Source organism: Planococcus citri, chromosome 3 (genome assembly GCF_950023065.1).
Source record: "Planococcus citri chromosome 3, ihPlaCitr1.1, whole genome shotgun sequence".
Taxonomy (NCBI): Eukaryota; Metazoa; Arthropoda; class Insecta; order Hemiptera; family Pseudococcidae; genus Planococcus; species Planococcus citri.
In genome coordinates, this window is record NC_088679.1 from 26474221 (window position 1) to 26489825 (window position 15605).

The 15605-nt window shown below is 33.5% G+C and overlaps 1 protein-coding gene across 9 annotated transcripts in view; it reads left to right on the forward strand.

Moving 5' to 3' along the window:
* Nucleotides 1–15605, forward strand: part of LOC135841990 (collagen alpha chain CG42342) — a 434760-nt gene that overhangs the window by 398859 nt on the left and 20296 nt on the right. For 5 of the 9 annotated variants that reach the window (XM_065359244.1, XM_065359245.1, XM_065359246.1 and 2 more), the window contains 5 exons: nucleotides 4167–4238; nucleotides 4888–4977; nucleotides 14208–14261; nucleotides 14934–15113; nucleotides 15212–15317. In XM_065359244.1, coding sequence (XP_065215316.1) covers nucleotides 4167–4238; nucleotides 4888–4977; nucleotides 14208–14261; nucleotides 14934–15113; nucleotides 15212–15317 — 502 coding nt within the window. The remainder of the gene's footprint in view (nucleotides 1–4166; nucleotides 4239–4887; nucleotides 4978–14207; nucleotides 14262–14933; nucleotides 15114–15211; nucleotides 15318–15605) is intronic. The other 4 variants (XM_065359249.1, XM_065359250.1, XM_065359251.1 and 1 more) reach the window with 2 other exon arrangements.

Here is a 15605-nt window from a genome sequence, read left to right on the forward strand (position 1 = left end):
ATCAGGAAAATTGCGTTTGCTTTTTGAAAATACCTTGCCTGGTCTAAAATCCCCCGCAACCAAAGTTTCAGCGGCCCAAACTGATTTTTCGACTTTTGGCGAATTTTTTTTTAAATTCAAAATTGGCTATTTTCAGCGATTTATGCATTAAATAAATTATTCATCCTGAAAGAATGACGAAAATCAGTCCTACGAGTAATAATAACCATCCCGATTCAAATCTGCGTTATTTTCAGCCATTCTGGAGCTTCGCAGTTTTAGATTTCTCCAAAAAAATTTTAAATTTCTGCGGAAGGCGTGGAAATTAATTTGCGTCTTTAGTGGAACCTACTTCCTTATTACTTAGAGAAAAACTTCAAAAAACAAAAGTTTTTTGTTCAATGGGAAATTACCTATTGAAACACGAATGACTTGTGTCTTGTCTGAAATCACCTTATCAAGTCATTCTGGAGCCTCCAGCGTGATTCCTTCCTCACAGTTTGATTTTTTTGTTGCTTTGTGTTGATGATAACTTTGATAAATTTTCTACAAATTTATTGCCTTTTTGGCGAACTGGAGAAACAACTCTGGTGATTACTATGAATTTGTAATGAGCGTAGTAAATTATAAATTCTAAAAGATTGATTATAAGAAAACATAACTTACCTGATTTGTGCGAAAGATCCAACTGATTAACCACGAATATTTGAAAAAAAATATTAAAAATGTAAAATTTCTCCCCTGAACAGCTCGAGGATGAGCCACAACTCAACTTATAGCCGCTCAAATCAGTTTCTGTGCTTTCTGAAGGAAATTCCAAAAATTCTGGAGAAATCGAAAGTTGTTCTGGAGGCTTCAAAATTATTTGAAATGGGTTAAATTCTAATATTATCTGTAATAATAAAACTAATGAAGTACATATCTACCGTGGACTCGAAGCTAATCCTCCACAGTAATTTTTGCGAGGGGGGAATGAGCTGCAACCCGGTTCCGGTACTAGAGTTCTTTTTGCAATCTGGAAAAATCTGAGTTGTTCACGTGAATTACTGCTAATTTTTGGTAAATTTCTTATATTTTTTGGCAAATTACTGGTACCTAGTTTTTAATCCGGATTCAAGGAGTTGGTTTTAGACAAGATGAAGCTATTTTCAGTCATTTTCCTACGAACGGAAAGTTTTTGATTTTTTAAAAACCTAATAAATATGCGGATCAAAAAAACACACTCGAGGTGTCCGACTGGAAATCAGCCCAAATCTTGATGAATTTGTTGAAAAATCGAGAATAAGCTACAACCTGATTTTGAGCTGCCCAATTAATTTCAATTTCTTCTGAAAGTTTTTAACTCTGGAGACTCCAAAACAGCCGGAAATGGTGAATTTTTTTTGTGAGCTGATAATTAAATGCAATGTGTAGTTTTATTAGTCATTTTTTATGGTTTTTACTGAATAAATGTGTTATCATTTTTTTCCAAATGAATAAAGCTAAGGTTATTAACAAAATAAACTGAAAAAATATCTTACTGTAAATAATTTTGACCATATTCTATATTTTGACCATTCAAGCCTACACAGAATTGATAATTAATTATTGTTACGAGTCAAGTCAATACTATACCTTTCTCTTGATTTCAAATTTTATCCCAATTCAATCCAAATTCATCGGGAGACCGGAGATGAAAGTATGAAAATCAAAATTCATTTTTTTGACTTCTGAATATGTACGATACCTAATTGAATTTCATAATGATATTTTCACCCACGAATAAATAGAGTGAGAATTTAAAGAACTTTTCGTTTTGAATTGTCTCATTTGTTTCAACACACTTCAACATAAATTTTGGATTTCAGGCTTTCATATTCGTTTTCTAGTTGAATCTTGGTTTGAATAGTGATAAGTATCTAGAATTTGAAATCATGAGTTGAGAAAACCTATTTGTAGATTTCTTACTCAAAATTATCTCGAATTTGAACTATTGACCCTCCACTTGGAGTCACCAGTTGTATGTACTTTGGGTGAAATTATGTTACATTATTGAAATTATAGGAGGTCAAAAAACGTAGGCTGATGGGATCCTGAAAACTTGTAAAAATTACTTTTTCAGGGTGTGTCCAATTCGTGCTTTTTTCGTACCTCCAAAATGAAATTTCCTTCCCCCATAATTACCCCCTCCCCCCTAAAAAAATCAAGTCTTCAAGATGTCCTTGGATTTTTAAAATATAGGAGCTTTCTTGGAGATGTTTCTCCATAAAGATACGTATGATTTCAAGATTCACCCCTCCCCCCTTTTTCTTCATTTTCTTCAAAAACCCCTCTAACAAAGTTCGTACATTTCATTAAAATCCAGAATCGAGACATTTTTATGATTTTTGGACTATGTTGTATTTTAAAATTGAAAAAATTCGATGCAAAGATCTGCAAAATTTCAATTTTTTTTCCTTACTATAATCAATAGGTACCTTTTCAAAATTTTTTTAAAAAAGTCAAGTGGCTCAGGACGAAAGAAAAGTTATAATTTGAAATGTTTTTTCTGTATTTTCTTATACTTTGTACCATGATGGTAAAAAAATTGATGAGATTTAACCAGGGAAAAAATTCAGAATTTTGGATGAATTCGGAATCTTTTTTACAATTTAACAAACAATTTTGTTGAATTCGCCAAAAAAATTGAATTTCAAAAGTTGGTCACTCACGTTGTGAAAAAGATACACAGTTCTGTTCATTTAAAATCGCAAATTTTCTCACATTTTGTACCATACTTGACAGTATAACTTCAACCATAAAAAAATAATTCGTTTTTAAACTGATTTTGTTTCCATTCTCATTGCCAAATAGAGGAAATTAACTAAAAATGAAAAATAACGACACTTTGAAACTACGACGTCAAGTTTCAGAAATTCTCGTGCTTTCCGAAGAAATTTGAAATTTCTACTCTATTTTTGTGCTTCAGTCCTACCTTGGTCAAATTCTCGCCTTTTTCGTGTCGGTTGTCGGTCTACACCCTGTTTTTAAACACAGCAATTTTTAGAAAAAAAAAATTACCAAAATTCTAATGATATGTACGTAATATGTTATCATGTTCCTGGTTAAGAAATGTACGTTTTCGAGGTGGTGGTTGGAATTTTTTTAGAACCTAAACTAGAATATTGAAATCGTTTTTTGAATTGAAAATTCAAAACATTTCTCCCTCTCTTTGCTCAAGCATTGTGAATGGATCATTTTCCAGTACGGTTTTAAAAAATATCACGAATCGAAATGGACCTACGAATGGAAAATTTGTCGGTGTTCCATGTTTTCGAGTATAGAAGGCTGCCCTTTGCAGCTAGATAACGCTATAGATGGGTTTATCGGTATTGGCCGAATGTGTGTTCCAGCGTGATTAGATTTATTTAACGGACTCGTTAATCTGTCGACATTTGGGGGCGTCATTCGTCGATACAGGAGACCCAACTACGACGTGACTTGACGTGACGTTGATTATTGAATTGTAATCCATCATTAAAAGCTGTGTATTTTAATGTGCGAAAGGGCGACATTTTTCAACTCGAATACAGTGAAGATAGGGTGAACAGAATCATCCAAGTCAACGACCCGTTAACCGCCGAAGGGTAGTCCGGAGGAAAAAAAATTATTAAAATATAAAAATGAATATGTAATACGCATAACGAGCTATTAGACGCTGGCAAAACGACACGTTAATAATGTCGCGGAATTCGTATAGATTATCAACACACAGCTAAGGGTGGCTGAAAAAAAGAGGTGCAGGGAAGCTTATAATCCAACGAGATGATAAATCTACCTCCCCCATCGTATAATTTTTTCCGACGAGGGAGATCGCGTAGAATCGTTTAAATGATCGGAACTGTCCCATTCTTATCGTTTTTTTCTCTCACTTTCAACCCTACCTACGGTACCTCTGCTCATCGAGGCTCGGGTCAATAAATATCGCTTCATTAATAAGGTCTGGTGTACGTGTGCTGGTTGCGGGTGTTGAAATTAATTTTTTCCCAAAATAGAAATAACTGTACCTACGACGACGATGCGATGGTTTCCGCGTCATGAATTTCAATTCGATAAATATACGAGTACAAATGCTACGAGATACTCGGTAGAGAGATAGATAGAGCAGCAGCAGGAGGAGGAAAACTCGTATCGGTATAATGTGAAAATTACGTTTTGTATTTTTGCAGGGCAGACCCGGTGAAAAAGGTCAAAAAGGAGATTCCGGTAATCCAGGATTCGACGTTTATCAAGCAGTCAAGGTAAATGTGTATAATTTACGTAGAATCTTGCGAAAACCAGCACCTTATCTCTATGTTTAGAATTATTCACCGTAATTAAATTTCTCGCCGGTGTGGATTCGAGGCACAGGCCATTTCATCATGCTTTATTTTTTCCTCCCCTCCATTCCTCGTCGTCCTCATCGTCCTATCTAGACATATAAAACGATGTACGTAGGTTGTTCAGTGTTCCTCGAACCTCTTCCCCTCTTCCTTACCTGTGGTGTATCCTCTTGCATGGCTAATAAACCAACATAGAGAGCCGGAGACTGAAGAGGACGAATGCAGAAGAGAGTATTGCGGTGTTTCGAGTATGAAAATTTACAATTCAAAGCACACGTAGCCATTATGCAAATAAGAGCTCGCCTAAAGGGTGACCAAATGTCCTAGGAATTTTGATTTCTCTGTATGCGGTTTTTTTTTCTCGCAATTTATTTTCTGTTGTTTTTTTTTTACACCTGCGATATATTTTTTTACGTGTGTATCTATCTAAATACTATTACGAGTAGATAGTTATCGTACTATTTGGTAATTTTTTATTTATTACTGTAACGTATTTTTTCCTCTTTTTTTTTGTCGTTCGTTCGTTCATATTTTTCCATTTGTTTGAAAATACGTACGACATACGCAGGCAGATACGCATTTACAAGGGAGTTTGAAAAGATCGGTTACAACGTTACGTGGTGGGACATTAGGTTATGCGGAAATTGTCGCGTTAAAGGTGATTGAAAAATACAAAATGTGAATTACCTATTGGTGCGCAGATTGGGCTGCATGGGTAGAAAATAAGCTTCTGTGAAGTTTAAATAGTATTCTGTCTTTTTTTTCGGTATTTTTTTGTCTGTTTTTTTTAACATTATTTATGTTTCTATGAGTAGATAAAAATGTTGATGGATGGAGGGTTTGACATTTATTAGTTCGTAGTGTTGTTTTAGTACGTATGTAAGTATGTAAGTGTAGTTTTTTTTTGGGCTTGTTATTTTATTTTATTTTTTTTTACTGTGGTAGGATTTTGAGTAGTGGTTTCTTTGTTATTGTTGAGAATTTATTAATTTTGTAGTCATTAGATTTAAAATGTGATGTGTGAAATGTGGATTGATTAAATGGATGAATTTTTCCCTCTCGTTTGGAGTTGCATGGTGAGATGGATTTCTTGTTGGGATCTTATCTGAGTCAAAATTCGGGACTGGTAATCTTACATTTTTTTTTCACATGGTTGTACGATGTACGTTTATTTAGGATGTCGAAAAAAATTGTTCTGTAAAGTTTGAAAAAGAAACTAATCAAGAATACGTTCATGAAAAATTTCATGTCCTATTTTGCTTATCTTTTGTTTCTCTTCTAAGGGCCCAGATTTTTCTCAAAAATGTACTTTTTGGCGATAAAAAAATATTTAACTTACTTACTTCAAAATTGTAATTTTGATACTCTAGTTTAATGAACATTTTTAAAATTTCTCGTCACAAGAAACCAATTTTTGTGAAAAACCAAGAACTACATGAAAGAAATGAAGAGAAAAGAAGCTGTAGAGCATGAAATTCCTTACTAGAAATATGCAAGTTGTTTTTTTTGGGGGAAATATTTTTTGCACGACGAAAAAGGGCGTCATCACGACAAGCACTTTTTCGTTCATAAAAGATGAATGAACGACGAAAAATTATGAAGTTCCACGCCAGATGACGCCCGACAATAAAGTATTTATGAACGACTACGATTTAATAACGAGATAAGTAGAATTCACGACAAAATAATTTCATACACGACAGAACATTATGAGTTCAATTACGTTTATATTTTATACAAATTTTAACAAATGATCAACGGGTTTCTTTCAAAAAAATTTGAGTGAAATTGTGACTCAGTAGAAGAGAACCAAATTGACCTAAGCGAAGCGAGGGAAAAATCTTGGGCAAAAAAATGAGAATTTTGAAGATAGATCGGCGATTTTGACGACAAATAAACGATAATTAAATACATGATTGTAAAAAATTTGAATTTTTGAAAACTAAAACTAAAATATTGTTGGAATTTTTGTAATTTCCCAACTTTCTTGAATTTCTCACAATTTCCCAAGTTTTTCCTACTTTCGCGGAACCGGAGGGGGGAAACTGTCTCTCCTTAGCCCCCTTTCGATTTTCGTACCTGAGGTCAAAAAACGAAGGGGGTCATCCATCAAAGTCCAACAAAAAATTACTTCTATAAAGAGCAATTTTTTACATACCTACTTCGTTTTTTTGGTATCATTTTAATATTTTGAAACGTTTATTTCTGTCGGTGAAACGCCTGTTTTTGATAGAAAAATTTTGTCGTGCATTGCCTTATATAGCAGTGGAAAGTAATTAAATGTCGTGAATTTTTTAATTCGTCGTTTGATACATTATTTTGTCGTTGGAGTACCTTTTATGTCGGGGTAAGCTCTTTATTGTCGGGAATTTCCAATTTAGTCGTGGAAATGATTTTTCTGGCGTGAAAGTGCCTATGCTTGTCGTGCTGACACCCTTTTTTGTCGTGGTATTAAATCACACCCTTTTTTTTTTTGAAATGTTGTAATCGAAAATAGGAAAGTTTAACTTTGAATCGATCATTTGTGATGGAAAAATTGATACTCTCGAAATGTTTACATTTCAAAAATTCTACTTTTGCCAGAAACAAAGCCTGCTTTGAAAAAAATTGATAAAAATGAGCATACAGCATGCTATTTCTCATTCACCGACAAGAAAAAATTAGACGATCGGTTTTATTGAAAATTTTTTTTGAAATTTTAAATGAGTCACCCTACGCATCTCTTTCTTTGTAAATTTTAAATTTGCGTCTTTTTAAAATTGACAAAAAAGAAAGAAGAGAACTTGAAAATGACATTTTTTAGAAGATAAGATGTTATAGGGTCGCTTTGTCTTTCACGAAGAAAGAGTTGATGGCGAAACTCTGATGCAAGCTGATCAAGCCAGTGTATCGCAAAAAAAATATGAGAAAGAATTCAAACTAAATTCAGTGGAGACCTTCGTTTTGAATTGAAAGTCTCGAAAAAAATTTTGGCCACGGTTAGGTGCCTCTGGAGTGAAGATAGAGATTCTCGAAAAGAAACATTTCAAAAAAAAAAATATCTTGTTTTACTTTTAGAGTTTTACTGAGTGGTTGAAAATTTACAAATCACTCATTTTTGGGTAAATTTGAAAAAAAAAAATCTTGAATATGTATTACGTGTAAGTGATGCCAAATCATCGTAAGATATCATTTCTGAAACTTAATTTGGAATACAATGGTGTCAATTTTTCAATCGTTATTGCCAATTTGAAAAAATAATACCCAGCAATTAGTTTTCGGCTATTTTTTTCGATGTTTGGAAATTGGCACTGCTGACTAAAAAATTGGCTCCGCTGTATTCCAAGAAATTCTCTCAGTTTCGCGAATTATAACTCGATGTTTTGACATAATCCACTCATGTTTCGAGAAGAAAATATTATACATACGTATACCTATTCAAAGCACGAATTTATCCAAAAACGAGCAATTTTCAAGTATCCAACGCAGAATGGCACCCTTGTAAGAATAATCTAAGCTTGAAGGCAGCAGCTTGGGTCGATGCAGAATCTCAAATACTGCGTTTTGGAACTAGATAATTTTTTCCAAAACAGGTTAGATAGGTGTCGGAACGAAAAAATCACCCATTTTTTCCCCTCGAAAATGTCCTCTCTTTGAGAGCTCATATTTCCCCTCCAGTGGCACCTACGGAGCTAAAAAAATTTCTGGGTACCTAACTTTCAACTTGAAATGAAGGTCTTTTCTGGATTTGGTCAAAACCGGTTGATTTTTTTTTTATCGGTCCATCTATCAATACCATTAGAATAAATTACCTACTCACACCAAAAAGAATCTCAATTCATTACTCATGAACGCGTCTTCTGCTAAAGGTACACCTGATGATACTCTTATGCACTTTTTGAAACTCTCGAGCCCCAAGACCTCCTCCAAGTCGCTCAATTCGGCGTAGAAAAGGTTTCAGAATCTGAATCAGTGCCTTGAAAAATCCTGATTTCAATACTATGTACATGTTGCGTTTTCATGTTTTAAAAAATTTTAGATCCAAGACCCCCATTGAGACTTGAATACTCAAAATTTTGATTTAAGGGTCAAACTGATTTTATGTAGAATCTGAATGAGCGTATTCAACGTGTATTGAAATGTACCAAGTTTTCGAGAGCACTGATTCAGATTCTTAAATGAGGCTGGTCGCAAGAATCAAAATTGACCCCCTCCCCCGCACCATACGGGGACCTGTAGTCTACAATAATTTTGAAACATGCATAAGGGGTATCGGAAAAAATGTTTTTAAGTTTTAGAGAGCGTTGGTTTTGATTCTGAAACCTACGTACTTCATTCGAAGACCGAAATTTAGCCCACTCAGACTCTCGGAGAAGAGAAGGAGGGGGGAATCTGGCTCCGAAATGTTGTGAAATGATCTATGCATATTGAAGAATTGGCGTTTGAATGCGCTGATTAGAGGTTCGAAATTTTGAAAAATGCAATAATGGATATCGAAGTTTTGTGTCTTAGCGACTAAAAATAGGTGCTATCTTTCAAATCAAAAGCAACCAAACAACAAAAAGCAAAAACTTTCTTGCAAACAATCAGTAGGTGAATATAGTTGTTGGATTTGTATTGCGATTATAGTGATACTTATAGGCAGTCAATGATTTGGAGGGTACATATCTGAGAATGCTTCTCGGATAAAAATAAATTGTAAAATATAATTTTTTGACTGATCAGATAATTACAAAACAATGAAAACCATAATTTTAAAACTGAATTTAAAAATTATTTTGTGGAATTTCATTTTATAAGTTAGAAAAATGCACGCATAAAACTTTCAACGTTAATTTTTAATCTAGAATAAATTTTCTATTTCAGTTGAAAATTTCCAAGTATATCGAGAGCAATTCAACTGAAATTGCAAGGTGAAATTTAACGAAGAAGAATTTCATTTTGATGCGATCCTTTTTTCATTGGGTTGAAAATTCCAAAGACTCGATGCTTGCCTAATTTTGAGATAATTTTTAAAAATCATTACCAAGTCTTGCATCATGCTAAAAATCACAATTTTTTGTAAAGGAAATCTCGATTTCAAACCGTCAAGTTTGATTGAAGTATTTTCATTTTGAATTTTCTCAAAACATAGCTTTACCTCTATAATGAAAAAAAATCTTGTTTATGTCATAATTGTCAAAAAATTTCCATTTTTTATCAAAATTATCAGAGAATGTCAATTTTCGAAGAGTTGACGAAAAATTGTAATATTTTTTAGTCAAAATCCTCGGAAAGTAGTTTCTTAATAAAATAAGTAGTCAAATGATCGTAATTTTTGCAAAATTCGTTTTTTTTTGCCAATACGTTCGAAAAGCATTGATTTTTGTCTTGAAAGTCTAAAAATCCCTCTTTTTGTTTAGAAATTTGCCAAACAACTTCATTTTCTACTTATTTACATCGTGGAAATCGCATCATTTTATTTGTCATTTATTTACTTTTTTCTATCGTGGAATTCGTGGACATCGTCTCATTTATAGTATCGTCGTTCATTCTGTTAAAAACTTCTCATGGAATTTTTTTTACAATCTGGAAACTCCAATTTAATTTACACCATACAAAATTTTTCATCAGAGAAAATCGATTTTTATAAAAACCAAGGAATATCTATGAAAGAAATGAAGTCAAGAAAAGTTGCTGAGCATGAAATTCCTTACCAGAAATATACCTACAGTGAGCTCTTTTTTTGTTATGTTTCAATCGAAAATGAAGAAATTCTTTGTGATGGAGAAATTGAAATTCTTGAAATTTTTACATCTCAAGAAAATCTACTTTATGCAAAAAACGAAACCTGTTATGAAAAAAATGAATAGAAACAAGCATACATCATACACTTCTTATCCACCTATAAACAAAAATTAGAAAGCTCGGTTTTATTGAAAATTTTTTGTAATGAAAAAGTGCATCTCTTCCTTTGTACATACATCTAAAATTCACATATTTTTAAAATTGAAAAAAAAAATGAAAATTACTTACATTTTTAGATTGTGGTCGCTACTTGTCGTCCTCGGTGGAAAACGCTGCTGGCAAACCTTAAAACAATTTATCAAGCCGATAGATCGATTAAAATGTGGAAGGGTTCTTGTAGACGTTCGTTTTGAATTGAAATTCTCTCAGAAAAAATGCTGGCTCCTGCTAGGTGTCCCTGGAGTGAATATAGAGACCCTCAAAGAGAGGCATTTTCAAATAGGTAAATCTGTTTTCTCCGATCGAGCCCCTATATCCAGCCTGTTAGCCTATGGACAAAATGATCCAGTTTCAAAAAGTATTCAAGAGTTTACGTCGACCCAGACAATTGGCATAAAAATGCAAGATCACTTTTAAAGTTTTACTGAGTGGCTGAAAATTTGCAAATCATTCATTTTTGGGTAAATTGGATAATGTTTTCTTCTCAAATATTACCTGTAAACGATGCCAAATCATCGAAAGATATCATTTCTGAAACTGGGGGAGTATTTTGGAATACAATAGTGTCAATTTTTCAGTCATTATTGCCAATTTCAAAAACTCGAAAAAAATACTCGGCTATTAATTTTAGGATATATTTTTTTAATGTTTGAAAATATGCACTGATGACTGAAAAATTGGTTCCACTGTATCTGTATTCCAAAATATTCTCTCAGTTTTAGTTCCAGGAATTGTAACTCAATGTTTCGGCGTAAGCTACATACTTCGAGAAGAAAATATAAATTCAAAGCTCGACTTTACCCTAAAATGAGCAATTTTCGAATTTCCAGAGCAGAGTAGAACCTTATGAAGTAGTCTGAGATTGGACGGCAACAACTAGGTCGATGCGGAATCTCAAGTACTGAATTTTGGAGCTATACTTGTAGGTAATTTTTTCCAAAACAGGTTAGGTAGGTGTCGAAGCGAAAAACCACGATTTTTTCCGAAAATGCCCTCTCTTTGAGGGCTCATATTTCCCTTCCAGGGGCACCTACGGAGCTAGAAAATTTTTCTGGGTACATAACTTTCAACTTAAAATGAAGGTCTTTCACTGGATTTGGTCAAAATATGTTGATTTTTCATAAGTCCATTTTCCTTTTCCAACACCAATAAAATGAATTACATACCTTAATTGAATTAGAAATGTTCAGAACTCTTTTTAGTTGAAATTAAAATTGTATGTACCTATATCCACCTGATGTGATACTCTTATGCATTTTTTGAAACTTTTGAGCCCCAAACCCTCCCTCAAGTCGCTCAATTTGGTATCAAAAAGGTTTCAGAATCGGAATCGGTGCCTTGAAAAATCGTGATTTCGATATGCATGTTGCGTTTTTAAAAATTTCAGATCCAAGACTCGTATTCGGGCTGGGAGGCTCAATTTTGGTTTAAGGATCAAACTAATTTTAGACTTTGAATCAGCGCATTCAACGTTTATTGAAATGTACCAAGTTTTCGAGAGCACTGATTCAGTTTCTAAAATGTGGGCTGACCATAATAATCAAAATTGACCCCTCCCCTGCACCATACGGAGACTTGTAACTAGCTTACAATTTTGAAAAATTCAAAATGGCTATCGAAAAAAATATAATTTTTGGAGAGGGTTGGTTTTGATTCTGAGATCGAAATTTAGCTGTCTCAGAGAATACAAAGTGAAAAGTGAAGGGAGGAGTTTGGGTCTATATAAAGTTTTGTGAAATGAGCTATGCGTATTGAAGAATAGGTATTAGAATGCGCTGATTCTGTTTAGAGTCCGAAATTTTAAAAAATGCAATATGGGTATCGATGTGTTGTGTTTTAGCGACTAGAAGTGCTATTTTTATCATCTTTTAATAAAATCAAAAGCAACCAATCAATAAAAAGCAAAAACTTTCTTGCATATAATCAGTATAATATTATTCTCCTCGCCTTGTTGATTTTCCATTAGTGTCTATCAAAATGAAATTCAGATCATGTGTTATTGGCCTGTAAGACCGTAGGCTTACATGATGTGGTCACAATATTCATTTTCAATCAATTTTTTTTTAAATATGTTTTTGAAGTGAATATAAAAAAAAATTTAATGCACATTAAATTTAGGATTTTAAAATGATGTGTTTTGATTGATGAAATAATTACAAAACAATAAAAACGAACTTTTTGAACTTGAATCAACATTTTTGTCGAATTTCATTCTGAAAAACTTTCAAACTTAGTTTTTAAATTAGAGTAAATTTTCATATTAGGTAAATGTAAATTTCCTGGTACATATAGCACAAGCAACTGGTATCGCGAAAATTTTAATAGTTTGATGCTAAAATTTAAAGAAAAAGAATTTCATTTTTTTCGTTAGTTTCAAAATTCCTAAGACTCAGTGCTTCTCCTGATTTTGAGGCAATTTTAAAAAAATTATCGCCAAGTCTTGCATCATTCTAAAAATCACAATTTTTTGTAATGGAAATTTTAATTTCAGAATTTTCAAATTTGATTGAAATATTTTTATTTTAAATTTTCTCAATAAGTGCTTCTAAAATTTCAAAAAGTTTCAAACAAACTTTACTCTGCATGACAACTTTTGAAGATCTAGATTTCAATTACCAGGAGTCACTTTTGAGGTCATTGAACTTCCTATTTCTCGAGCTTTCATTTTCTTCCAAATTTCATCTAGGATTACAAATATTTTCACCTGATTTATTTTATAATTATGTAGAATCCCCATGGTTATTTAAAATTTCTTTCTGTGAGAAATATCGTAATAATGAATTATTGAATTGAATTGAAATATGCTCGTGTGAAAATTTAAAAATCACGTTGAACAACTGTGCCTCTAATATAGTCAGAAAATCTTGAAAATTTCGCACAATTTCTTCGTAAATTAATTAATATCTAAAGTCGTTGACAAATTGTATCCAGACAGTTTTCAAAATCGCTAAATTTTTACACCCACGTTTACGCCTTCATAATCTTCCCATTTGTTCCAAGTATATGGAAAACTGAACCTAGCATCCTAACGAGATTGAAAAAAGAAACTGAAAAAATTCTGTACAAACCAATTATGCAAATAGATAAGTAAAATATACCCTACCCATACTTCACCTTGCAGTATAAAAAAGTCGACTCGACTGATAAAATTCTCTCATTTTGTCTTCCGATACGGTGTGTAATTTTCTACGTGCAAACGTAGGTACTCGTATTTAAAAAAAAAAAACAGTAAGTTGAAAGTTAATGTAAAATTTCCATCTAAAAAATTAAAACATTCGCGACTTCGCGAGATTAAATTTAGTTAGAAAAACAATTTCTTCGCAAGATGGCACGCAGTCAGTGCTAAAAAGAAAGAAAGCAGAATGTCGACGAAGTAGAACCAAGGCAAGGGTCGAGGTTCGAGGGCACAGAAGGCGAAAGAAATGAATAGTCTATAAGGTGCCCTGGTGCCTGTATAAAGAAGGACGAGAATTTCCGATGCTATAAGGCTATACGAGAGTCGAGTACGCCATAAGCTGGAGAATACCAGAAGGAGGCAAAGGCTTGTAAGAGTGGTTATTATTCGAGACTACATTACAAAAGGCTTCTTCGTTCAGTGATTAAATTTAGTGCGTTGTATTGCCTATTGAAGCGATGTTTTTTTCCCTTCTTAAATACGAATAATTATGTTTTAATTTGAATTTTTTTTTCTTTGATTCTTTTATATTTTATTTTAGCACAAAGTGGCCTTGTATCGCTTTTTTTTCTTCATTTGTATGAAAATTGTAGTTTTTTTTTCTCTTCTTTTCATTGTGTTACCGAAGCATTTTTCAATTGCTTGCGTATATTTGGAAAAATTACTTTTCGAGGGTAGATGAAGGGGGTGAAATATGTAACTGGGCCACTTTGTCGGATAATGGAAAGCCTTGAATTTTTTTCACGGTGATTGGTGTATGAATAACGTAAAGGTTTTGATGATTTTAGAGTTTACAAGAGCAAGGCCATAATATTTCGGCTGAAAGTATCGTATTGCTGAAAGTAAGTTTGAATACGAATTATAAAATCAAACACGAAGGCTTGCTCGCACCCTTTAAACAAAAACAAAAAAACAGCTTAAAAAGTTTTTTTTTACCTCTTTCAAAATAGTAAAAAAAAAAAGCTCGAAAGAAAATCTAAATTTTAACGATCGTGCAGTTCGCTTTGACAAATGTCATTGTACTTACTGCATCTGTATAATATCGTATCTCTACCTTAGTTTTAAAAAACGGTGGCAGCGGTCACGAGTTTTGGAATCATAATGTCGAAAGTTTGGTAATTACCGACGTTGTAAATGAACACTTGCCATTGAGAGAACTTTTTTCGGGGGTAATTTTACGATTAGAATTAGTCGACTTTAGAGGACGTTATGGTTCCATGGTCGCGAATTGTCGTTTCTTTTTTTTGGATGGGATGAGAAGGGACGAGGGGGGAATACCTTTGTATACTAAAAGTTGGGAATTTCAAATGAGAAACCTTTTCTTTATTTACGCGAATTTATTTTTTGTTTTCTTTTTGAAGCTTTTTGCTAAATTAATAACGACGCTTTGTAGATTGCTTGAAAATTTTGCATGTGAGTAGTTAACTGTGGGTTAACTCGGTGTTTATTGGAAGGAGTTAATGAAAGTGAGGGCTCCATTACGATGTTATTTAATTGGAATTCGTGTTGTGTAGGGTGAACCGGGCGAACCTGGACCCCCGGGACCTCCGGGCGTACAAGGTGTTGCTGGACCTCAAGGACACGATGGAAGACCAGGACCTCCTGGCGAGCCTGGCCTACCTGGTGATACAGGTGCTCCAGGATTACCTGGCCCTAAAGGAGAACTTGGCGTTATTGGACCGGCCGGACCCAAAGTAAGAATGATCCCCCCTCCCCCCCCCCCTTTGAAGACTCTCCACAGAGATAAAAAAAAATCAACAAAATAATTAATTTTGAAATGTTTGATTTACAGGGTGATAAAGGCGATAAAGGAGACAGAGGGTTGACTGCGACGTTCAAAGGCGATAAATTCTCAACTGGTATAATCGAAGGTCCTCCTGGTCCTCCTGGACCTCCAGGTACGTGTCATTGAACAGAATATTATTTTATTAGATTACTGTCGATTCGAAATTCTCTACTATTCACTTCACGCAATTTTCACCCCAATTTTTTTTGTACCATAACCATACTTACCAGATTTGAAATCACGCTTATAACGTTTTCTTATAATTCGATTACGGTGACAGCGTAGTTTCTTTTGCCCCTCTTTTTTTGGTTTTTGGTTTTAGTAGAAGCGTATTTTTTAAGCTTGCATGTTTGATTAGTTTGGAAAAACACGTGTGTGAGTAGTAGTGGTATTTTTTTAA